The sequence below is a fragment of the Artemia sp. Qi Xiang Cuo genome, chromosome 7 (genome assembly GCF_049724085.1).
Source record: "Artemia sp. Qi Xiang Cuo chromosome 7, ASM4972408v1, whole genome shotgun sequence".
Lineage (NCBI taxonomy): Eukaryota > Metazoa > Arthropoda > Branchiopoda > Anostraca > Artemiidae > Artemia > Artemia sp. Qi Xiang Cuo.
The window spans coordinates 56,931,972-56,959,193 of NC_142800.1; the positions used below are offsets into that span (position 1 = coordinate 56,931,972).

The window sequence follows — 27,222 nt, forward strand, 5'->3', positions numbered from 1 at the left end:
ACCTGCTTTACATTCCCATCATGAGTTTTAACGCAATAAACTTTAGGGCCCGGGAACACCCCCCTGGATATCAAATCACTCCCCGTCTTTGATTTTAACATTAATAGTTGATTGGGGGCTTGACGTTTCACCAACTCGGGGTAGAGGGACGAATTCCAGTTGGTGAAATCCATCCGCAAGCTGATGTGTTCCCCATTTTCTAAATCACCCAATAAATCCTCGGTTTTTACCTTTAGCAGCAGAGAATATGTATCCCCATAGTAAACTTGAACCTCCCCCTCCCGTGGCCATTGCACCTTGCACACATTGTAAAAAACATGAGCTTTTTGGAAATTTCTAGTACTGAACGACCTCCCGCTATATTCTTGTTCAGTACCACATTCCTATTTTTCCTGTGTAGAAAAACAGCACTAGTCTCTAAGCTTGAGAATGATGTGTAATTGGGGTCGGAAATAGTTTGTGCACACTCTAGAGGGTCAGTCATGACGTCGCAGTGAGACCTATTGCATGCGCGTTCACAATTTTTGACATACACTGAATGTAGAATGAGTTTATACGTTTCCTCCTCTACTGTGGAGTTTGCCCTAGAGCGTTTATCAACAAAAGTGTCAATAAACGTCTTCAAATATGGTTTCTGATAGAACTGCAGGACCCTATGTATTTTGGTGATCTTGAAACCATTGTTCACCATCCACTGCAAAAGCACAAGGTGAACAACGATATTCTCCTTAGGGTCCAAATCAGCAACTAGTTTTTGCTTAGAGGGGGTCCAGTGCATCCTCATATCCACGGCCAGTGATTAATTGTAGGGGCTTAATGAGTCCCTGCTCACGGGTCGATCGATACAGGGAAAAAAAAAATCTCTGACTGAATCATGAAGCGGCAGTGGAATGTGCCCGTCAATTTCAAAGAACCATCCTTGTAGCCCATTGTCCTCGACGGTGGTAATGTCGGGGAACTCAAAAGGATTCTCAAGCCATTGATAGTTCCCACACGGCAAAGAGTAGTGAGACATTGCCGAGGGGTACAATGAGTTCATGTCCAAGAACACTGCATTTGACTTTGCACCGGTGTTTTGTCCGCTCGGATCGGTTGACAAGACGCGGTCCCCATGAAAAACATACCCTCCCCTCATTGAACGCTCTACAAAAAGATGCTGATCTACGTCGGTGATTAGGCCTATTTCCTCCCTACTAATTTTTAAAATCAAATCCATCACCAAATGTGGTGTGGAAAAATAATAACCTATATCTAGCCCGAACTCTGAATAGATTTGGTCTGTGTTCTTACAGACTATATCCAACAGAGCTAAAACGTCACTGACCAAGTACAGTCTACAATAATCCCACCCATTTTTACAATTCCCCTTAGCCCACACCTTATTGGCATACTCATAGTCCTCGGCTGTGCATTCACTACTGGTCAGTGAATTATAAAAAGCTTCAATTGGAGGTAGTTTCACCTCGCTTAAGCGAGCGCCAGAACAGTAATAGTCGTATGCGTATACACCTTTGCAGGTTAACAGATCATATATTTTCGAGTTATTACAGCTCTGACTTGGCATGAGAAAGCAGTCGAAACTGTTAATTTACGGTAACTGAATAAATTTTATCAATGCCTTAGGAAAAAAACTAAAAGAATCTGAAAACAGGTTGTAGCGACTGCCCGTATGTCCATAATCTACTACCTGCCATTTCAACTCAAGAAGCACCAACTTCTCGGCCGGTTTGGGAATAATTTTATAAGTAAATGAATTATTTACCCATGGACTGTCTACTCCCCCTCCCTCCCTGTGCATACGTGCCAGTGCCTGTAAAACAAATTTTAAATCATAATTCGAGTTGTGAATAAAATCAAGAATAAAAAACTGTTGGTTAAAATGTTTCTTACCTAATTTAGATTATTAACATCGAAGCTGACTAACCCTGGATGATCTCACTTCCCACGCGTTCGCACGAGCCTCAACTTTCCCCCTCCCCCCTCTTTTCCCTTTAGTCTTCTTATCATACGCCTCCAACCTTCTATGACACATCACACAGATTTTTTGATTTTTAATCGCGAGACGATCCTCTGCAGACAACACCCTAAGATAATGGGTATTTCTTAAACTAGAAATAGCGCCATTAGCTGTGCCAATTAATTTAGTCAGTGCCTTGATCATACACTCTCTCTCATCCAATGTTTCTACTATTTCTAAAAACTGCATGGTGTTAGAATTGTCTCTTTGCGCATGGGCATAGGACACTGCAAGAACTTGATGTTCTTTGATTCGGTTTGGAAATTGAGGATCGTTCACCTCCACCAGCTTAGCTTCACAATCCAAAGATATTTTGTTGCACTGGTGGAGGGTGTTTTGAAAATTTTTAAAACGTTAAATGGCACTATCCCCTGAAACCGTTTCCACTGCCTGGTAGCCATGCCGTCTGCAGTGCCCCATGGGATTTTGCAGCTTTAATTCAGTCCAAAATCGAGAGAGGCATGTCGGACAGTAGAAACGTGCACTCTGTTTCTTACCCTCCCCCAGAACTCTACTTATGTCTGTGATTGGATTAAAATGGCCAATTGAATTGGCAAGGTCACTAGATGGTGGTGTGTACAACAACCAAACCCAGTGTTTGACCAATTCAATCGACGAACCCCTTACAGGGAAAACCACCCCCTTCTTTTTAGAACGAACCCCATCTTCAAATTCAGTTTCATACTGAACCACAGTAACACCGATATTAAAATGGGCATTGGACCTTTCAAAAATATTAGCGTTACTGGGTATTTTCCCTCTAAACAAGCGAAATCTACAATGGGAAAATTGGACCCTTCCTTCCCATGTACAGCCCAATCGTCTAAATTCGTCTTGGTAGCGCCATCTGCTAGAGGCTGAAATGCTGATATGAGGAAAGCATGCTTGAAACATTTTTGACCTGTTTCAAAAACAAATCTTCTGGACACCACGACAACCTACTAAATCTGGATTATAATTTAAAACTATTAACCTCCCAGACCCTGCACCCCCTCTTAAAATAAAATCTTTCTTAAATTTACAAATATTCAAACTTAAATTTTCAACATAAAGAACTACAGAGCCGCTCCCATTTTCGTTAAAGTTCTCAAGATGCGCAATAATATGACCTATCCACTCGCAAAAAACAACCTCAAAATTTTCTAAATTTGGATAAATCACGCGCATCTCGGGGTGTATATAATGGTGGTAAACTTCACTTTTTCCCTCATTTAAATAGAACACCTTTAAAACAATAGAAACCTTAATTGATTCTCGCGCCTCTCCCCACAATTGATGTTGGTTTTCCAGCAGTGCACAAATTCTATCTACATATCCATGCATAATATATAAGGGATCAAACACCAAATTTCTCCCATAAACGATTTAAAAAGCTCAACAAAAGTCGCCGTTTTAACAGTTATTGCATTAAAAGTTATATTAGACAGGTGAAATTCTGGAAAAGATATAAATTGTACAGTACCCCCTGCTCCCTCCCCCGCGTGTGAATTATCAACACCCCTCCACAGTGTTTAATATTTGGGGTATGGGAATCCACTTCAGTTGTTTGAAGTGGAAGTAGGTTATCAGTAGGGGGAGGGTTCCCAGTTAATTCATTTGTAAAATCATTTAAAAGCTGTAAGATGTTTTGACTCAAGTCCCCCTGCTCAACTGCGCTATAATCTACAATAAAATTATCAATTAAAAAATCTTCAATATTATCTGGAATTTCCAGTGAATTACCACTCCATGGTAAATTGCTGTGGAAGTCCACCGGTGCGTCTTCATCTCCAACTGATGAAGACGGCAACATGGAATATGGTACCCATGCAACCTATAAACGAAAAATAGCTTATTTTCAAAGTGTTCAAATCACACTATTTTTAAAATTTGGATTATTATTTACGTGTTATTTAAAAGGCGCTTAGTAGTAGTAGCAGTATGCACATAGTAGCATTTAATTCGATACTCACTCGATATTCTGAAATTTCCAATTTAATATAAGATATTTACAATCTAAAAATGACATAGAAGGCAATTTGATTTTGTTCAAACAGCTCCCCTCCCAATTTCCACTATTTAATGCCCCCCCCTCCGAGCCGGCCCAGCGGGCCCCCGCGGCGCTTCTCGCGGCGCTTCCCGGGCCCTACGGCGCTTCCCGGCCCACAGCGCTTCCCGGGTCCCGCGGCGCAAAAAGCTATCTTTTTCTTAGAAATTTCAGCCCCATACTTTTCACAAGAAGAAATAGTTTTTTGTTTTTTCACTTTACAATGATGATGATAGAATTGAGGCATGTCCCCCCCCCCCCTTTTAACAATTTCCTAAATATATTGTTAGACCTTAATTTGAAAATAGCTCGTTTCACTTCTCAAAATAGAGATTGTGTAGGCCTGCGCTTAATTATTGCATTTGTCTGAAAAAACCGTTTTAATTTAATGGAGAAAAATCCCCCCCTTTTCAGCAATGTCATAAAAATATTGTTAGCAATTATTTTTGGCGAATAACATGTTTCGCTCTTACATAGAATATAGAATTCCAATGTCCTAAATATCTATCGCTAATTTTGTAAACAATTCCGCTATTTTCAGACAAACACAGAACTACGTAAAAAGCATTGAAAACCTAGACTTGGCCTAACCTAACCGCTAATGTAAACAAAACAGGAAAAGGGGATGACAAAATTATTTATAAGCTTGCGCGGAGCTTTATGTCAAAAATTAAAACTAATATTCTAGCGAAAAATAGCATTTTGAGTTTCAAATGGTGAGATAGCAGTAAACTAGAAAATTAGCTAAAAATATTATTATGAGATAGCAAAGATGCCTACAGTGGGGACCAGACAAAATTGGAAAGATTAGAAAAAGAGAGGTTTCTTTGAAAAGCAAAAAAATTACATTATATTTAGATATCTCCGAGGGAGGGGGGGAAAGCAGAGAAATTTAAAACAAAGGGGTGTGGGATTATAGAGAAAATAAAATTTTTAATATCTCTGAGACACACTTTTACACTGTTGAAAAATGGCGAAAAGAAAGGCCTAAAAAACATTGGAAGAAATAGATATATATTTCTATAACTAGAGGTAAAAATGCTTACATTTGCAAATCCCGGCTGCACTTGAGTGCCAGATGGTCCGGGTAGTGCGTTTGGAGGGCAACCTCATGATCTTGTATAGGCGGGGCAGCTCCTAAGACCCTCGACTATGTATGATAAGGGGGTGACGGGCAGGCTATTTCATGATCTTGCGTAGGTGGGGCTTCGGCATTGTAGTTATCCGCCCACTCTCTCTTTAAATTTCTGCCAGGCTGCATTGGGGCTGCCTCACCCTCTCTTGCTCTCTTAGATGGTGGGGGCACAAATTCTTCACAATTTGCCTTAAAGAAGAGAAAAAAGTTAGTATCGAAATAATTTCCCCCTTTTTTTACAGAAGGAAAATTAGTATCCCCACCCCCACTAACCGTAATTTTGTCTAGAAAGCATTTATCACTAAGAAGCCCCCTCCCCAGCATTTTCAGTAAAGCAAAAAGTAAAAATATACTAAACTCAGAAATCAAATACTATTTTAATTAATTAAAAAAGCTAATTCATAGACATCCCATCCCTTTACTTTTCACACAAAGAAACAGTTTGTTTTCATTTTACCATGATGGCGATAGAATAGGGGCATGGCCCCCACCCCCTTTCGACAATGTCCTAAATATATTGTTAGTAATTATTTTTGAAAATAACCCGTTTCACTCTTCCATACAGGTTGTGAATCCACAAGCTTAATAAACAGCAATATCTTTCTGAGTGAAATTGTTTTTAATTTGACTGGAAAAACAATCCTTTTTTGATCTGTGGAACCTTTGGCTAAACCGATAATGTAAGGATTGACATGCAGGAAGTGCAATTGTGGGGGTGTCAGCTAATTATAATCTTGCAGAAATGTTTTTTTCAATTTAGCGGCTTAATGGCTAAGGGATTGACATAAAGTTGACTGTCACTTTTAGATAGGCTTACAGAAAGAATAAATTTATTTCTATTGGAAGAATTATACTTCTAAAAACAGTGGGGGGGCGGTTTTGAGGAGGGTTTAGGTAGTAAAAAGAACATATTTTATGTTTTCTAGTGAGTATAAAGATAGCATGGTGGAGTTTTTGTATTAGAGTGGGAGGGGGAGGGGGGACTCACCTAAATATACTGGAGGGTGACCAAGGAAAGTAATTTTACGCTATTTTCAGACAAACACAGACTTACGTAAAAGCATTGAAAACCTAGAGTGCCTAACCTAACCGCTAATGTAAACAAAACAGGAAAAGGGGTGATAAAACTATTTATAAGCTTGCGCGGAGCTTTATGTCAAAACAGAGCGGCAAAATGCCTAAGAATTGACAGAAGTCAGTGGTAAGAAAAGATCACAATACAGAAAAGCAAGAATTTTATCAAAAAAAGAGAAATATTTCAATTGCGAGAATTATACTTGTATAGACAGTGGGGGGTTTTGAGGGGGGGGGTTAGGTTTATGTGGTAAAAAGAACATATTTTATGTTTTCTAGCGAGTATAAAGATAGCATAGTGGAGTTTGTATTGTGGGGAAGGGGATTTACTTAGATATACTGGAGGGTGACCAAGGAAAATAATTTTATTTTGAAAATAAAAAATGAAAATGTACTCACATTGTTAATGATTGCAGATGAAGCTTCAAGATCGATAATATTCAGTGTTATATCCATTGTGTCCTGGAACCTTCTGAATGTTTAATCACAACGCATGTCCGTTATATACGATATCCCAAGGGCGAATTGTTATGTAATGGGAAAAACCATATGTAAGCGAGCCTCTGATTGGTCTAGAAGGGTATGTAACCGAGTCTCTGATTGGTCTAGATGGAAACACGTGATCCTGTTTCCTATTCCTATTCCTTGCCCCGAGCGTGCACTTGGCCAAAACAACAACAACAAATAAATCGACCTGGGAAAAAGAGGTCATTGACCCACTTCGATTATGCAATCATTCTCCCTGGGGATTCCATACCCATATTTGGTGTACTCGTGGGACTGACATTACCACGTGTTCTCCCTAGGGACTCTTTGCCCATATATGGTGTTCTCGTGGGATCAATAGGGTCATTTCTACTTATACTTCAGAGTCTAATATTTGAAAAAAAAATTCATGTGAATGACGTCACGTTCAAATGCGTTTAAAGAGTGAAACAGATGCATCATAGTATTGCAATGACGTTATACACTGTATAAAAGGTGTTGTATTCACACAATATTTGTAATTAGTATTAAAATATGCCTAGAGGACGACTCAGAAAAACATACCAAGGTCATGGGTTTTTTAGATTCCTTCGGGTGAATAAAAGGAAAATTTTGATTAACAAAATTTGAAATCATAGGGGGAGGCTTCAGGATTTTAAGAATACCTAGGCGGTGCATGGCCTAAAATCTGTTGGGAGTGACTAAAATCACTTTTAGTCAGCTTTAGTCGCAAGGTAGTCAGCTAAAAAGGATACTTATCTGATAATAAGGGCCAAGGGCCCAATCATTGACGACTGTTTTTTTTTATTCCCAAGGCGACAGCATAATCCCACTTGTTGGTGAAAAATGGCCACTAATTATTAATGATAGTCTGTAGTACGTAACAAAGTGCTACAGAAGTGGAAAATTGAAATGAAAAAAGGGGATTTGGGAAGCTTATACTAACGCTAAAATATATACGTTCGTAATTTAAACATAACTCAACAGGGAAAATTAGGAATAGAATATATTACTGGCACTATGGTGTTGCGCAATTTCAATATTAACGACAAGTACGAGTACAATGTGGTTCATGCATTATTCTAAGTAAATAACTTATATCCTTCCAAAAGCGACCTCTTTTGCAACAGGTTGCCTCTTAATGACTTGGGAAGAGTTTAGGTAGGACGAAAACATGCAGTCTAAGAATTTTGCCACACTATAGGAGGAAAAAATGAGACTTTACACTAACCCAAATTTAGAAACAGAGGCTGCACAGAATTATTTAGAAAACTTACCAATCATATATAAAACTCAGACTATCAGATCACTGACCCTCTGCCTTCCCAAGCTTGAGATGGTGGTGTGTTGAAGGACCCTGATCTATGGACCGTTTAGAATTCAAACCTTTCAACTCTTGGAGATCATAGGCAGCGCGATAGTGCTGCCTAAGTAAAGAACGATGTATTATTTATTTTTTCTTCTTCATACCCGGGCACTTCGTATCGAAGAAGTTGTCATAGAAACTTCGAAAAGGGCTCATTCGATTGAAAATTGGACGGACCAGTGCCCTTTTCAATAGTCGAAAGTTATTGGAGGGCAACTAGCCCCCCTCCCCAACTCCCATCATTCCCCCAAACACATTCAATCAAAATTTTGAGATAACCATTTTGTTCAGCGTAGTTGATTTCCAGATAAAAAATATCTTTTTGAGGAGGAAACTCCCCCACAACCCTCGGGGCAAGGGTTTTAAGTTATGCCCTGAGGGCATATAACAACAATGTTGGCAAAATGTATCATTTATTTTTTTTTTCCTTAGAGCAGGGCACTTCATATGAAAGGGGTCGTCGCAGAAACTTCAAAAGGGGCTCATTCGATTTGAAATATAAAGTTCTAGTGCCCTTTTTAATGGTTGAAAGTGATTGGAGGGCAACTAGCCCTCCCCTCCCACGCCTAACATTCCCCCAAACACATCCAATCAAAATTTTGAGATAGCCATTTTGTTCGGCGTAGTTGATTTTAAGATAGAAAATATGTTTTTGAGGAGGATACTCCCCCATAACCCTCAGGGCAAGGGTTTTAAGTTATACCCTGGGAGCATATAAGGTTTTTATAGAAGGCGGTCTCGTACAAACTTCAAAACAGGCTCGTTCGATTGGAAATTCAAAGGGCTAGTGCCTTTTAACAGTCGAAAGTGATTGGAGGGCAACTAGCCCCCCACGCCCATCATTACCCAAAACAGATCCAATCAAAATTTTGAGATGGCCACTTTGCTGAGCGTAGTTGATCTCCGGATGCAAAAAATGTTTTTGAGGAGGACACTCCCCCACAACCCTCAGGGCAAGAGTTTTAAATTATGCCCTGTGGTCATATAAGTTTTTTATAGAAGGTGTTGTCGTAGAAACTTCAAAAAAGGCTCATTCGATTGGAAATTCAAAGGGCTAGTGCCCACCCCCACGCCCGTCATTCCCCAATACACATCCAATAAAAATTTTGAGATAGCCATTTTGTTCAGCGTAGTTAATTTCTAGATAAAAAATATGTTTTTGAGGAGGACACTCCCCCACAACCCTCAGGGCAAGGATTATAAGTTATGCCCTGGGAGCATATAATTTTTTTATTGATATCTTTGTCCTAGAAACTTGAAAAAGGGCTCATTATATTTGAAATTCAAAGGGCTACTCCCCTTTTTAATAGTAGAAAGTGATTTGAGGGCAACTAACCCTCCTAACATGCCCACATTTTCCCCAAACACGTCCACTCAAAATTTTTAGATAGCCATTTTATTCAACGTAGTTGGGTTTTGGAAAGTAGGTCTTTAAGGATGACAACCCCTCCCCCCACAGCCCTCAGGGCAAGGGTTGTAAGCTATGCCCTGGGGGCATATACAAATTTATTGAAAGCGTTGTCGTAGAAACTTCAAAGGGCTCAATTGGAAATTGAAAGGGCTAGTCCCTTTTTTAATAGTTGAAAGTGATTGGATAGCGACTAACGCCCCTCTCGCGCCACACCATTTTCCCAAACACATTCAATCAAAATTTTTAGATATCCATTTTGTTCAACGTAGTTCAATATTCTGGTAATTAGGTCTTGTAGGATGATAACCCCCTCAGAGCCCTCAGTGCAAGGGTTGTAAGTTATGCCCTGGTGGCATATAAAGTTTTTACTGAAAGCGTTGTCGTCGAAACTTCAAAAGGGCTCATTCAATCGGAAATTGAAAGGGCTAGTGCCTTTTTTAATAGTTGAAAGTGATTGGATAGCGACTGATGCCCCTCTCACGCCCACCATTTTCAAAAATATATCCAATCAAAATTTTGAGATATCCATTTTGTTCAACGTACTTTAGCATCCTGGAAATAAGGTCTTTTAGGGTGATAACCCCCTCAGAGCCCTCAGTGCAAGGGTTGTAAGTTATGCCCTGGAGGATATAAGGTTTATATAGAAATTTGTTGCATAAATCATAGGCAGCGCGATCGCGCTCCCTAAGTAAAGAAGGGGTACACTCGAGGACGAGACGAGAAACGGGGACTAAGTAAAGAGGAAGAAACTTCCCCACAACTCTCAGGGCAAGGGTTTTAAGTTAAGCCCTGGGGGCATATAAGAACGATGTTGGCAAAATATATTATTTATTAACTTTTTCCTTTAGAGCAGGGCACTTTGTATCGAAGAAGTTGTCGTAGAAACTTCGAAAAAGGCTCATTCAATTGGAAATTGGAGTGACTTGTGCCCTTTTTAATAGTCCAAAGTGATTGGAAGGCGACTAACATCCCTTCCACGCCCACCATTTCCCGAAACACATCCAATAAAAATTTTGAGATAGCAATTTTATTCAGCGTAGTTGATTTCCGGATAGAAATTATGTTTTTGAGGACAGTCCCCCACAGCCCTTAGGGCAAAGATTATAAATTATGACTTGGGGGCATATAAGGTTTTTTACAGAAGGTGTTGCCGTAGAAACTTCAAAAAAAGCTCATACGATTGGAAATTCAAACGGCTAGTGCCCTTTTTAATAGTCAAAAGTAATTGGAGGGCAACTAACCCGCCTCTCACGCCCACCATATCCCCAAACACATCCAATAAAGATTTTGAGATATCCATTTTGTTCAACGTAGTTGTAAGTTCTTGAAATTAGGTCTTTGAGGATTATCACCCCCTCAGAATCCTAAGGCAACGGCTTTAATTTTGCCCTGGATGCACATAAAGTTTATATAGAAAGTTGCTATAGAAATTTGACAGAGGGCTCATTTGATTGGAAATTGAAATTGCCCTATTTGATAGTCGAAAGTGAGTGGAGAGTAATTAAGTCCACTCTTACGCCCACCATTTCCCCAAAAACATTCAATCAAAGTCTAGATAGCCATTATGTTCAACGTAGTTGAAAGTTCTGGATATTATGTATTTAAGGATGATAAACCCCCAGAGCCCCAAGGGCAAAGGTTGTAAGTTCTGCCCTGGGGGCATATAAGGTTTTTATATATAGAGTTGTCGTAAAACTTCAAAAGGAGCTCATTCAATTCGAAATGTGCACTTCGTATCAAAGGAGTTGTTGTAGAAACTTCAAAAGGGGATCATTCGATTGGAAATTGGAGTGGCTAGTGCCCTTTTTAATATTCGAAAGTGATTGGAGGGTAACTAATCCCCCTCTCACACCCACCCTTCCTCCAAACACATCCAATCAAAATTTTCAGATAGCCATATTTTTGAACGTTGTAGAAAGTTCTGGAAATTAGGTCTTTGAGAATGACACCCCCTCCCCCAGTCCTCAGGGCAAGGGTTGTAGTTATGCCCTGGGGGCATACAAGATTTTTATTGAAAGTTTTGCCGTAGAAACTTCAAAAGGGCTCATTTGACTGGAAATTGAAAGGGCTAGGGCCATTTTTAATAGTTGAAAGTGATTCGAGAGCGACTACCGCCCCTCTCATGCCCACTATTTCCCCAAACACATTCAATCAAAATTTTGATATAGCCATTTTGTTTAACGTAGTTGAAAGTTCTGGAAATTCGGTCTTAGAGTATGACAGCCACCCTAACAGACCTTAGGGTAAGGGTTGTAATTTATTCCCTGGGGGCATATAAAGTATTTATAGATAGCGTTATCGTTTCCAAAAGGGCTCATTCGATTGGAAATTGAAAGCCTTAGTGCCCTTTTTAATAGTCGAAAGTGATTGGAAGGCTTGACATTTTTATAGGAAAGATCGAAGTGGGTATAATGTATAATTTTTTGTTGTTGTTGTTGTTTAGACCAGGGCATTTCTCATCAAGGTAATTGTCGTAGGAACTTCAAAAAAGACTCATTCAATTGAAAATAAAAAGGGCTGATTCCCGTTTTAATTGTCGAAAGTGATTGGAGGGCATAGGTGCAAAACCCCTATGCCTTCCCAAGACCGGAACAAAATTTGCACTTTACTTAAAAAATACAAATGAATGTGCATTGTCAGTTTAATATACTCGTTATTTAGTAATCAAAATGTTAATATTATTGGATTTATTAAAGTTATAAAAGTAAAAACATTTATATTTTTTCAGTAAAGTGCAAATTTTGTTCTAGCCTGGGGAAGGCGTAGGGGTTTTGCGACTAACTTATGTTAATTTCTGCTCGTTTTGAGTTTGACTAGGTTATTTATTGTAATTTCTGTTCGTTTTGGGTTTCATTTATTTATCGATGCTGGTTTGTGGTAGTTTCATGCTTGGTAGATTATTTGATTTTATTTGCTCATTTTTTGTTTAATGGAGTTCTTTACTTTTCTTTGAAAAACTCATTTTGTGGAAACTTTTTTTTTAATTAATAGCAGATAAAACTCACAAGAAGACAAACGGATAGCTGCAAAAATTAGTCTACCACCCTTATGGTTGGAAAACATCATGGATCTATATTTCATAATTTTCTGTGGTCTTTAGACGTAGGGAATACGTTCAATTACAGTATAATATAGATTTGGCGATCAAGAAAAATATTCCCATTCGATGGCCAAAATATCTCTTTAATTTTAGTTGTTCCAATATTGTACATACGAAATTTATTTATGAACTTAAAAAGTCAATCAAACGCTCTAATACTTTTAAAAATTATTTTTAAAAAAGAGCAGACTTAATAAATCTGGCTTCTGAGTAACTCATACAATGAGTGATTTGCGCATTTAAAATTGTTTGGAATATTACACCTTTAACTTTGTTTGGCTATTAAATAGGCATGAGTGACTACGAAATGCATGCAATAAATTTGTGCTTAAGTGGGAATCCCCAACAACCAGCCATTATAAAAGCAATAGTCTATAGAGTTTTGGGTAATAGCTTCACTTTTCCTAATAAACTTACTTTTATTGTATTTGCCTGGGACGGACATCCAAGTATAAGACTTCCTTCGTCCTTTCTTTGCTTAGGATCATTTTAATGTTTTAATAGATTTTGCCCGATAGATGTAAAAAAAATTTTCTTTCATCTTTTGAATTTCAGAGACTTCAGATAAGATAAGACAGAATCCAAAACTGTGTTTTTTTAGAAAAGATCTTAATAAATATTTTCAGACGAGTATCTTTTGCTTTTTATAGAAGCTTGATTAAATTCTCTATTTAATCTACATATGAGACGACTCTTTGCTATGTCTAAAAAAGCTGCACTGCTGCTTATCCTAACTTCAAAACAAAAGAACTCTTTGACTTTATTTTCCTGTAAAGCTTTATCTGTCGAATTTTGAAGATTTATTCTTACTCGTAAATTGTATAAAACGGCAATATGTCTGGTAGACATGGGTAGTAAAAGATTCATCTGGGGGTTTAAAATTAGTTTGTGCAGTGGCAGATCTAAGGGGCGAGGGAGGCACCCCCCCCCACCCCCTAGCGTAGTCTAAAGTAGTGTAATTTACTTAATTAACTCAAGTTTTTTAATTAAACTTGCTCATAACGTAAGTTTATCGGATCAACCTATTCTGCGTCCCCTTCCTAAAAAAAATTTTTTGATCAACCTATTCCCCCCCCCCTAAAAAAAATCCTGGATCAGCCCCTGGTCTGGTGAAATAAATTTTGGGGTTTTCGCTGCAGCAACAGTTTGATTATAGAAATTCACTCAGTATCCCTGTTTAAAATTTTATTTCTGATATTAATCTAATTATCTTTTAATCAAAACCCCATGACACAAATAAAAAAGAAAGAGTAAACACAGAAAAAAGAACAAAAGAAAATTAACTAACAAATCTCAAAAGGATGAAGACAAATATACTATTGAAGATTACGGAATACCTTCAAATGAAAAAGGAAAAACAAATAGGGCTCCTGGGCTAATATTGGATTCCAATGAAGATTTAGCTCCAATAGCTGGGTATTTCAAAAATAAATTAAATTTAAAAAAAAAAAAAAAATTTTCAACTGAAATAAAGGAGCAACATTAAAACTTAAAACTAACAGAAATTATTACGTATATGAGGGGGGTTACTCATTCAAACACCTCGCTCCTTACGTTGAAGTTTTTTAGTACTTTTTAAAAAAGCTTTCTTATTGTTCTAATTAAACGAACATAGTATTTCAGGAGTCGTTCTTAAAGAATTGGGATAGAATTCAAACTTTAGCGTAAAGAGCGAGGTGTTGAGGAGCGGCAAACCCTCAAATATGCGTAATAATTTCTTTTCGTTATAAGTTTTAATGTTGCTCCTTGATTTCAGTTGAAAAAACTTGGGTTTTTCTTAAGTTTTGATCGTTTTTTAAGTAATTCCAGGGAATCTGGCTACAATTCCACGGATAAATTTCTCCTCCCCGCATATTTGCTCTCTAGAGAATTTAATCCTGGTGAAAATTTGCCCCAGACAATTACCCTTAACATCTCCACGCATAAAATCGACTCGGCAATAAGAAAGCAATACATAAGAAGAATTTCGTGAAGGAATTCAGGAAAATTCCCCTAGTGTAAAATTCCCCCTGAAACATTTACCCCCTAGAAACTACCCTCCCCATGGAAAATTATCCCCGTGGAAATCGCACCAGCAGAAAATATCCCCCGAAAGTGTATGCATACTTCTGAATAACAAATACTATACGTAAACAATGGGCTTATTTTGCAACTTAAATGCCTTCCCCCAGGGGTTGTGAGAGGGTCGTGATATCCCCAAAGGCGTAGTTATTCGGCCTTTAAACTATGGTGAATAAATATATCTCAAAATTTTTAGCGAGTGGGCTTGAGAAAAAGGGGCGTGAGAGGGGGCCTAGTGGCCCTCCAAATATTTTGGTCACTTAGAAAAGGCACAATAATTTTTGATTTCCGTTCGAATGAACCCTCTCACAATATTCTAGGACCACAGGGTCGATACGATCACCCCTGGAAAAAGCAAAAAAAAATAAATAAACACGCATCTGTGATCGTTTTTCTGGCAAAAAATACAAAATTCGACATTTTTTTCAGATAGGCGCCTGAAACCTCTACAGCAGGTTATGTCATACGCTGAATCTGATGGTATGATTTTCATTAAGATTCTAGGAATTTTAGGGTATGTTTCCCCATTTTTTCAAAAATCATGCAAATTTTCTCATAATCGTAACCTTTGATGGGTAAGATGAAACTTAATGAAACTTATATAATTAAAATCAGATTAAAACTCCAATTCCTTTGACATATGTATTGGCATGAAAATTCAGTTTTTTATAGTTTCAGTTACAATTGAGCAAGGTCGCTCCTGTTCGTTACCACCAACAGTTTCATAGTTGTTGTTTTACAGAAAATAGGACCAGTAAAGCCATATTTTCTTAGAAGATAAGATTTACGAGTCCATAAAAGATATTTTACGAAGTGGAAAAAATATCAAATGTTTTACTCGTCCGTAGAGGTAAGAAACAAACTACCAGTACTGCAGAGACCAAATTTTGGGGAAAACAACGATAACACCATTAAGATTTGTTAAGTACCGAATTTTTATTTTTTCATGCACACGAGGAAAGCATATCTAAAGTACTGATTTTATGTATAGAGTAAGACCTGCAGTACTCAGACAGCACATAATCTTTTACAAACATCTTGATTTAAATGTATTTTTCCTAAACAGTGACAATATGCTACTGATCTTATTGACTGCTTATAAGCATGGAGTTAATAGTTCTGTCATCAAATCGATATGTGATATGTATAAAAAGCTAAATGCCAGAGTTAAGGTCACCATCTCACCTCGTACGGTGGAACTCACTCCTTCAATTCCAGTAGAAAAGGGTATTAGACAGGGTGCTGTTACTTCTCCCCCCACCCCCCTGTTTAATAATACTGTCATTGTGCCACAACAAAACGTTCTAACCACCTGTATATTTAATGGTAGTGATGTTTCACTAGCTAACTATGCTGATGACATCCTTGATATTTGTAGAACAGCCTTTGGAATTGAGGAAAATTTTGGAATTCTCGATAGGGAGTATAAACATATTGGTCTTCGATTTAATGAGAGTAAGACTGAGTTCCTGGTGTTAAATCACCGTTCAGATTGCCTGACAAATGTTCAGTTAAGTGAACATGTTATTAAAGCACGAGATACACTGACTTATCTTGGTGTACCGATTGGGTCAAATCTTTGCGCTACACATCAACTTTTGAAAGATTTTTTCCAGAAAAGCTAGGAATGTGCATGGTTTACTAGTTGCATTAAAAGTTTAAATTTAACCGCCGTATCTTAGCTAGCGTTTATAAAGCTTTGCTGTTCTGCATCTACTTGCCCTTGCACCATTTTGGTCTCTTCTTACTGCTTCAGATGTGAGGGATATATAGAAGTGTTTCTACAAGTATTCAAAATATTTGCTAAGGCTGCCTCTCTGGATTAATAACAGCTCACTATCTTCACAGTATGGAGTTGCAAGTGCAGTGTCCGCTGTACAGAAAAGAAACGAGAGATATCGGAGGCATATTATTGGTGAAAGCACCTCTGAAGTTGTCTGTCGTTGATAATATGTTTGTTCTTACATAAAATTGCCCTTATGTGTATTTTTTTTTCTTCTTGTCTGTTCTTCTTTGTTTAGGTTCTGTTTGTATTTGTCAGAATTTATTTGTTTCTTTCTATTTTCTTTCTTTATAGTCCATCAGTGTTGTATTTTACATTTATGATGGGCAATAAATTTCCACATACATACATAGATGGTGCATATATGTTTAGACAGTCGGGAATGGCTGATGGATTGGACTAGACTAGTTGGGATTGGCTGACTACAATCTAGGAAAACTTTGTTTATCAATGTTTCTATTTAGATAAAACTTGTCTTTACAGCCCATTCTATTTAAATGCAATTATTTTGCTTCACAAGAATTGTCTTAGGTTAAATCTGTTGAAGATTGAGTCTGTCTGTGATTTAGATGCTTCGTTCTAACTTTAAGGTCCTCTGTCTAATATGAGAGAGCACTTGCCAAGATTAGGCTCAAGCTTTTAATGTGTTTCCAAGATTATGGTCTACTATTGACTTTCAGTCTCATTAAGAGCTGATTTCATTCTTATTAAGAAAATTTATGAAAATTCAATGATGAATTAATCTAATTTATGGTGGAATAATAGTGATTTCACTGTGATTGACTGTTAACATAGTGGTTAGCTGTTTGATCACTTGGTATCTTACCCTACTAAATAAAATACTACTATTAAAACCAGTAAATGTCTCTGGCATCTGCTACAAACAATTTTTATGAAGCATTTTGCAATTAGGGCTCATTGACATAAGCAATATTTCGCTTGAAGCTACCTGTATGCATATATGCATACAGTTTCATAGAACGTGAATCCCCTGAAATGCAATGATTAGGCACCGCTAAAAGGCTTTATCTCTGAAATATACCATATAGACCTTTCAACAGTAACATAATGTGATATTAGCATGAAAATCGAGCTCATCTAAGTAAATTAAACTGAGCAGTGCCCATGTTAAGTGTTGTTTGCCGCTAAGTTACATTTATAATTAATAAAAATAAATTGTCAGTATACATACAAAAGTGATTCGTAGCTATCTCCACTGATAATCACTGGTGCAGACGTTAAAACCATTGCACCAGCACCAGATCCACCAATGACACCACGTTCATTGAAAACAGAATGAATAGCTTCTAATACTTCTGTATCTAAAATTAGGGAAGTTGTTGTTCAGCTTAAAAATTTGGTGATTTTGACGAGAAATTACCATTCTAAAAGTGGATAAAATGCAAAAAACACAAATGCTTATAAAAATTTAAGTCTTAGAATACATTTCACACCAGTTCCCGAAGTGAACGGGCTCTCAATTTATTTGGAAATTGACGCTATCTTTCTTATTATATTTAGATATAATTCTTTTCTAAAAAATCGGAACTATTCTTAGATGTCCTTTAAATTTATTTTCAAGGAGGCTTTCTAGCGTTGTGCGTAAGGTAGAGTGAATGAAAAATTGGAAAATACCTTCTTCAATTTGGTAGAAGCCTAAAAAAGGACTCTAGAGAAGGAAACATGTTAAGAAAACGATTCTTACTTTATAATATGCACAATTATTGTAGTTAACACATTTTTTATGCAGCTAAGATTTATCTTCACTTATTTTTATGTCAACATATAAAATTTTTTCTATAGCTTTTCTTCAGTTTTGAGTCATCCCTGAAAACAGAGCACCCTTTACAAAATTTGTTCGTAGATGACGCTAAGGTTATTGCAGTTGTGTCGACACGAAATTCATGACCAAAGACAATTAAAAAAAAAAAGAAGCATATACTGCGTTTTGTTTCAGAAAAACGACCAGAATCTTGAGTTAGCAGTGCTACATTTAGCAGACTTTTCAAAACTAAACAGACATTATTCCGAAATATTTATAAATTTTGTAGAAAAAGTGGAAAAACCCTGAAATAAGTGGAGAAAAGGCTAAGCTGCATGCAAGGCCCTACCCAGAAGGGGGAGGGGGTGATAGCGGTTAGTGAGTTCAAACCCCTCCCCCCCCCCCGAAATGTTTGCTTGACTCGTAAAATCGTAACAAAAATGGATATAAACAATTTTTGTCTGCGTTTTTTAAGGTTTTTTGTGTAAAACCTCCCCAAAAAAAAAATCTTTGAGTAAAACCCCCTCCGAAAAAAATCCTGGGTACGGCAGTGGCTGTATGCAAAATTATTCTGTATATTATGAAGTAAGAATTGCTGTCTTAGCAAGCTTCCTTTTCTAGAGGTCCTCCTCTAGGCTTATACCTTCAATTCTAGTTTAGCTAGATGACAATTTTGGAAAACCTTCATTGACTTAGGTCAGCTTGACTGCGATAATTTGAAAGGTATTTCCCTTACTCATACTGCTTCATTTTCACGTAAAACCGACAATTTTCGGGCAATCCGTCAAACTTCATCCGTTATTTGCTACAATTCCGTTCGTAATAGCGATTCTAAAACTACGTCAAGACATTTCCACATAACTGTTAAAAAACGCATTCGTTATTTTGGTTTCAATTTACTTCTTTTTTTAGCCATACAAGGGATATAAGGGAAAAACTAGTCATGCTTGTCAGAAGTCGTCCATTACCAATATGACAAAAAACATGAGCACCATTAACAGAAATATTTAATCCTTGTAGATTAGAAGAACGTTTTCAGGAAAATGAACAGATAAGGTAAGAATAAGAGTTATGTCATAAATTAGGCCTAGTTACCAAAAGAAAATACAGGCTAGCCCTCTGAATACTTTCCTAAGGCTTCTAGGACTTTATTTAGCATACTGATATTCCTATAGTGTTTAAATATGTCACACTAGTTTCCTCGCTTCAACGGCTGCAATTGTTTCTGTGGGAACCATTTGTTTTGCTTTTTGATGTATTTAGAAATTCTTATCTTCACCAAAATATATTATATGATATTTTCTCACTCAATGAAACAGCAAGAAAATTGAGGATTTCGTTTTTCTTGTGTTAGATGGTTAAACACTAACTTCCTTGCATAAATAGCTGAATCTCAATGATGGTGTTGAAAAAACAGCAATCTTTGTCAAGTGAAAGCAAAGAGTAACATAAGAACTTAAAACCAACAGAAAATATCCTATATAATTGCTGATGCTACTCTTTCAGCCCCCCCCCCCCTTATGCCAAAGCTTGACTAGTACTTTACTGAAAACATTTTATAATACAAGATTAATAGTCTACTAGTATTTACAAGCGTTTGATTTACCAATTTCCCTTCAAAATATTAGAACTAAAAATTTGGGAGTTCACAGCAAATGCTAAAAAGTACACTTTCATTTCTAAAGAGGTGTTAAGAATTTTTTTTGCATGTGAGAAAGATTAGTTTTAACATTACTCTTTACTTTCATTTGAAAAACAATTGATTTTAGTTTTTAATTATTATTCACTTTTTATTATCATATGGAATGCAATCAAAATATGGGAGAAGCTGGCAACCCAGCCATACCAAGTTTTTTTTAACAAAGTTTAAATTTTAAATAGCTTATTTCTAAGAATAGTAACTTTTTATAGGTAAATTTTGTTTAAGTGAATTTCAAATATTTATATATTTTAGTATATTTGATCAGCATGAAAATGAATTCTTTTTATATGTTTATTGTTATCAAAATTTCGTGTTTTAGGGTTTCAACTAGCATCAATAAAGGTCACACTTTACTGACAGTTCATTACCATGAAGCGTTTTTGAGTACAATGTATTTGGAATTATGGCTGCAGTGAGACAGTGACAGTGGAAACCATGCAGTGGTTGAATATTTTCCATGAAAATACCAAAAAGGCATTTGTCAAAATTCTAAAGGGAGGGCAAAAAATAAGAGGGAAAGTACTCCCTTCAATTAATATTTGACCTGTTTGACCCTGTAAAAAATTATATTAGATTAATGCTACCTTTGCAAGTTGTTGATACGTAATTTTTTCTGTGGTCCTGCGGTTCTACTGTCTCAACATATAATTTAATCGAAAGATTAAATACTTTTAATCGAAAGATTTGCTTTGAAAAAAAAAAACCCATCAGAATTGTAAGATAAGTGTTCCTGTTTTTTTTAGGGAATTAAGATCATTCTCTAAGAAGTAGTATTAGCAATATCAAAGTTCTGGCTCGGTGAATGGACATATATGAAAGTAAAATAAATACAATTATGTAAGTAGCTTGTTCCCCATCCCAAAATTTTCTTCTGACTCGTAAAAAAGTAACAAAAACACACATAATTCTAAGTGTGAAATCCCCCGAATAAAAATACCCCCCCCCCCAAAAAAAAAAAAAAATTATATACGGCCTTGGCTGTAGGTTTGTCACATAATAGCGTGTTTCAGAGAGGATCGCAAATTTAATTAAGTTAATGATTTTTTTTCTTTTTTGCTAGAGATTTTTTTTCCTTTTTTTCAGAATAACAGAGTTCAGCATTACAAGCCTGTTTATTTTACGACATTGAAACACCTCTGGGTTTTTGAGCGAAAAATTAAGTTCTTTACGCGTAACAAATTGTTTCATCTTTATGTTTTTGTTTTTAAATGGAGGATTTAAGCCGCTTTATTATATTTCTCCGTGCATTCAAGAATTCAAAACTTTTACTTTATTATGGCCTTGTTATCTCCAAAAAATATTCGCGTCTCTTTGCAGAAACTCCTACATCTTTCTCTTCTATTTTATTTTAGACGTTGTAGTAATTCGGTTATAGATAGATCTACAGATATTTGTTGTAAAAAAAAAAAAGTTAATTGTAATAACTTTTACAAGACGAGTGACGAGTTTTAACTTTTTCCTCAAGACGAGGAAAACCTCACAGTCTTGCGTCTTCTAACTCGACTCAGTCGTGAGAATGGCGTTCAACTTTCGCGGTTCGCTAATTTCAAACTGATGATAAAAGGCTACAGGAAAAGAAAACTTTTTCCTCGTTTTTCAAGATAGAGGGGGAATTGAAATCTTCCCGTGTCGGCTTTTAAACCATGAAAAATTGATTGGCTCTTTTAGAATTTGCATTCCCTGGCATTTTTATCATCTTTGGGCAAAAATTGAGGTTTTGTGACGCACAAAGACAGAAATTGTCACTTCGATGTATGGGTTCAAAACCTGCTGTTTAGGGTTTTAGACCATGAAATATGGATTGACTGTTTTAAAATGTCTATTTTCTTGGATTAAATTTTCGGTAACACAAAATAGCAGAAAATACCACTTTGTTGTGGCACAATCTCTTTTATAGACAGCGCAATAACACTGCCTAAGTAAAGAAAGAGGTGGGCACAATGTATTATTGTTTTCTTTCCTTTTCACCAAGGCACTTTTTGCATAAAGAGTTGTCATAGAAACTTTGTAAAGAGCTAATTAACGTTTCAGTGGCCTTTTTAAGAGTCGAAAGTTATTAGAGGGTAATCACCCCCCCCCCCGGACCATTCATTTCCCAGGCACATCCGATCAAACTTTTGAGATAGCTATTTTTTCAGCATAGTTGAAAGGTCCAGAGACTGTGTTTCTGAGGATGTCAATCCCCCTATCCACGGCACTCGGGGAAGGACTGTAAGTTATGCAATTCACTCATTGTTTACACATAGTATTTGTTATTAGGAAGAGGGCATGTTTTCCCGTAAGTGCTCAAAAATACCAAGGGCGTCCAGATGAAGTTTTCAGTGAGTGTTGAGGGGAGTGTTGAACTAAATCAAATAGCATTACGTAGTAGCAAAAATACCATAATACCGTAGTAGCGTAAGTGCTCAAAAATACCAAGGGCGTTCAGATGAAGTTTTCAGTGAGTGTTGAGGGGAGTGTTGAACTAAATCAAATAGCATTACGTACATGCAGGTTGTAAAAAAACGTAGGTTGAGAATTACTTAGGATATCAAGTGATGAAGGTGAATGTTTGAGAGAATATTGAGGGAAAAGTTGAACTAAATCAAAACACACTAATTGCATGCAGATTGGTCAAAAAGCTGTTTTTCGGGAATGACTTAAGGTATTGAGTTGGAACTTTCTGGGAATTCTTAGGGGGAAGATCATTTGACCAAAAGGCAATATTTGGACGCGTCTACTAATACTACAACCACTGCTACTACTACTGCTACTGCTACTGCTACTCCAACTACTACTTCTATTACAACTATCTCTAAAGCTAAGAGTACTAAGGTAAACATGTTCGGAAATGTTGAGGGGGAAGTTAAACTAAATTAAAACATAATAAAGGAAACAGATTATCAGAAGGGTATATCAGCAATATTTTAACAATGAATTATAGTATTAAGTTGAAACTTCCATGGTCTGATGAGGAGGGTGGTTATCTGACCAAAAGGCAATATACTGCTACTGCTGCTTTACTACAGCTAATACTGTTACTACTACTACTACTATTCTTACTGCTACAACTACCAGTAATACTGCTATTACTATTGCTGTGACTACTGCTACAACTAAGGCTAATGCTATGAAGGCGAAAATTAAGGGAATATTCAGTTTAACTAGTTCAAGTGGGAAGTTGAACTTATTAAAAGAACACTTTGTGTATGCAGGTTGTCGAAAGGGCGTATCAGCAATATCTTAGGAAAGACTTTGAGCATGAAGTTGAAACTTGCAGGGCTTTTTGTAAGGGATGCTGAACTAACGAAAATGCAATATTTGCGCGCTAGTGCTACTAATTCTACTACTGCGACTAGCACTACTACTGCTTATGCTGCTATTATTACCACTGCTACCACTAATATTACTACTAAAGATAAGATAGTTAAGGTAAAAATTTAAAGAAATGCCAAGAAAGTGTTGAACTAAATCAATATGCATTGTGTGTATGCAAGATGTCGAAAGGACGTAACAGCAATGTCCCAGGAACTGTTTACAGAAATACGTTGAATCTTCCAGAGTGTTGCGGCTGATGTTAAAAATCAAAAGGTGATATAGGCATACTGCTATTAATACTATTAGTACAACTAATGCAACTACTACTACTACTACTGAAGCTAAGGGTATTACTGTGAAACTTTCAGTAGTCTTTTGGGGGATGTTGAACTAAATCAAAACACACTATGAGCATGCAGATCGTCAAAAGGGTGTACCAAAATATGGATTCTTACAATGAAAAATCGAAAAGATTTAAAACATTATTTTCTTTACCATTGAAAAAGACTATGTCGCTCCAAAACGAACAAAAATAAATTAAAAGTCTTTTCCCCGAAAAAAAAAATTTCCAACGAAAATAAAGAGCTACATTAACCTAAAACGAGCAAAAATAAATTCAAGTAGTTTTCTAAATAAGACTACTATAAATCACCATCAATAAATAACTGATCCCAAAACGAACAGCCATTACAATAGATAACCAAGTCAAACTCAAAATGAGCAGAAACTAAAATCATTAGGGCTGACATGCCCCATAGCTTCAAATGACCACCACATAATTTGGACTTTTGAGCTTTGCACTCAACGAATCTCTTTACTGTTTTTGAAAAATTATTTTCTGAATTTTTTTTTAATATTCATTTTTACTTAAAAAGTACTTTAGCTATAACGATTTCCTTTCAAATGAATCATTCCCCGACGCTCTACGACAACTGGTTCGACACAATTACCCTGGAAATAAAGAAAATAAAAATGGACACACATCAGGGCTTCTCATAAAAAAAAATTATTTTCCTCCTTGTGACTGTCATTTTCCTGAAATAGTTTTCTGACCATGCCCAAGTCCGTACTTAGTATTTATGTTCAGGGGGGGGGGGGGTTCTGAAATGTTTTTTCAGGGGGGGTGGGTTAAAAAAGCCCTCAAAAACGCATATATTTTTATATCCATTTTTTATTTTTTTACGAGTCAGACAAATATTTCGGAGGGGGGAGTTCAAACCCCCTAACCCCCCCCCCCCCGGGTACGGCCTTGACCATGCCGACTTTAATGGTTTACTTTTCATTTCGACCCAACACTATTTTTGAGATATTTAAGACTCTGTTATGAGATTTCCATAGTTTTATTTTGGTGTAAAATTTCAAGATAAGGTAGATTAGAAGAAAAAGAATTTTGGTATTTTCATTGAAAAAATTCGAAAAGCAACAAAATTTCTCTTCCCCTAGATTTTGAAAAATGAATTTTGGCCTCCCTCCAGAATACCTCCAGAATATTTACAATTGATGAATTTTTGAAGGATAATTGTTGTCATGGTAATAGTTTTTTATTTTTCTTATGGATGTGAAGCATCCAGTGGTTTAGAGTTGTTCAAATTCATATTGTTCTACAGGGGCTCCAAATGGGGGTAAGGGTGTTCGCCCCCTCCCCCAACGGCTTCTGACCATCTCCCCTAGGTTTTAAAAATTAGGATACATTTTAAGTACTTTCGTTGACAGGAATCGAAAAAAATATTTAACCTATATTTTGGAAAATTTATTTTTTTGCATCTACATTAAAAAATTAAAATTTCTTGCCTCCCCTCAACTACATTTTAATGAATTGGTGCCCCTGTTCTTGCATTGCTGATTCATACCCTGTACATTCCGCAAAGTTAGAATAAAAAAGTATATGTCAAAAAGAAATTAATGAGTTTCTAATGTCAAAATTGACATCGTAACAATTATATTATAATCGATTTACTTTAATTCTCTTTCTTCTTTTTTTATCACCTACGATTCAGGCAAAAAAAAATCCAGAAGTGAAAGGGGAGGGGAAAGTTTTCCCAAGTCACAAACACAGTATAATAGTACGGTACAGGGTTTATAAGAAGCATGAAAAACTCGTAAAAATTTGAACATTTAACTTTGAAAGAGCAGTCAGGCCCCCTGACTCCTTACCCCCATGTTATTGGCCACTTGAGATAATTAACATTTATACTTATAATAGACTTTTTATCACTTTCAACTTACCAGATCCGTCCTGGTTTCTCAAAGCTCCAATAATTTTCGGCACTTCTCCGTCGCCAAAAAAAACTGCTGTGTGTTCTTTAACCAACTCAGCCGTTTCTTCGTCATTTGCTAGTTCAATGTCGTTTATCGAAACGTGTATGTGTGATGCATTAGCTCCAAAATAAGTAATCGCTTTCTGAAATAAACAGTTATTTTAGACTAAGCTAGTCAATGAACCTTCTAATTATTTTTATTAGCAGAAAATTAAAATTGGTTGTTCTAAAAAACAGAATTTACACTCCTAAAAAGTCCAAATCTGCTACTATTTTTCAATTCTAGTTTATGTTCAGAAATACCCATTGCCAGAGCATCGTTTGCAAATTTTTATAGAATTGATGCTTCTGCCCTTCTAAGCAGGACTAAAAACTGTGAATCGGGCTGTCAAAGTGACAGCTCTGCTTCCAACCCTTATTTTCTTTTTTTTTTACCATTAATCAACTTTTGGCTAGCATTTTTATGCAAGTTCGTCCATCTACTTGTATATTGAACCCAAAACCGTAGTTCAACCCTCAAAGCTTTTGCAGCAATTAGAACATTTTAATGTCCAAGCAAAAAGTAAAAACTATTCAACATAGAGTATATTATGGCAGGCATAAACTGGAAGGTAACCATGAAACATATAAGCTACAGTATACTCTTTTTTAAATCCATATTAATATTTCTGCCATATATTTGACTTCAAAACCCTTAAATATCAACTTTGAAAGAAATAAAACGGTAAGAATTTTGGTTTAGGATAGGTCTACTTGTTTGGTCACTTAGATTTAGCGAACATTCTCTGAATGATTTCTGAAAGACCATAGGTCAATAAAGGTAGGGCGGTTCAAAGGGGGGTGGGACTTCTATGCAAGCTGTTCCGGATACTGTGGCTGGGGGAACGCCGTCGATGTGTCTTCTGGGGCCTTTTTTTTAATTTATGTTTGAGTCAGGAGGGGCGCCGTAATTTTTTTACCCCGTTCGCTACCAACCCTAGGAATGGCCCTGAATAGGGGCTAAGTATGCCTATATTTTGTATGGTTGGAGAGAGATGAATGGGCTAGGGTCACATATCCTGGCAAATATGTAGACTAGAATTACGCAGTTCTGATTCCAGCCACATGTCTTCATTTCTGCCAAAAGTTATCTATGAAACTTTTATTTTAAAATTAGCCATCTGCATGACTTAAACTTTCTAGAATCATCTGTTCTATGTTATGAGGCCAAGTGAGAAATGATTCTTAAGAATGTGAGTTGCTAAATGCAATAAATGAAAAATAGACACACAATTGAAGAAACTAATAAATATGGAAATAATTAAGCGGGTGCAACCATGAATTAAAATAAAAATAAACTTATGGCGTTAGTTACATAAGTAATATGATCTTGAAGCAGCATGACAAATATATATTTATATATATCAAGGCCGTATCCAGGGGTGGGGGGGGGGGTTACCCGGCTTGAACCCCCTCCCCCCCCCCCGAAATTTTTGACCGGGTCGAAAATAAGTCGAAAATTAGTAAAACCTAGGTAAAATCAGTAAAATTAGTCGAAAACTGAGTCAAATATTAGTAACCCCCCCCCCCGAAAAAGTCAAAAATCAGTAAACCCCCCCCCCCGAAAAAATCCTGGATCCGCCCTTGATATATATACATATATATATATATATATATATATATATATATATATATATATATATATATATATATATATATATATATATATATATATATATATATATATATATATATATATATATAT

The 27,222-nt window shown here is 36.5% G+C and overlaps 1 protein-coding gene across 1 annotated transcript in view; it reads right to left on the reverse strand.

Moving 5' to 3' along the window:
• The window catches only part of LOC148950478 (uncharacterized), a 111,909-nt gene that overhangs the window by 37,891 nt on the left and 46,796 nt on the right, over window positions 1-27,222 (reverse strand). Inside the window, exons 3-4 of the mRNA XM_089092434.1 lie at window positions 25,447-25,621; window positions 17,652-17,781 (exon numbers count right to left, since the gene is read on the reverse strand). Coding sequence (XP_088948560.1) covers window positions 17,652-17,781; window positions 25,447-25,621 — 305 coding nt within the window. The remainder of the gene's footprint in view (window positions 1-17,651; window positions 17,782-25,446; window positions 25,622-27,222) is intronic.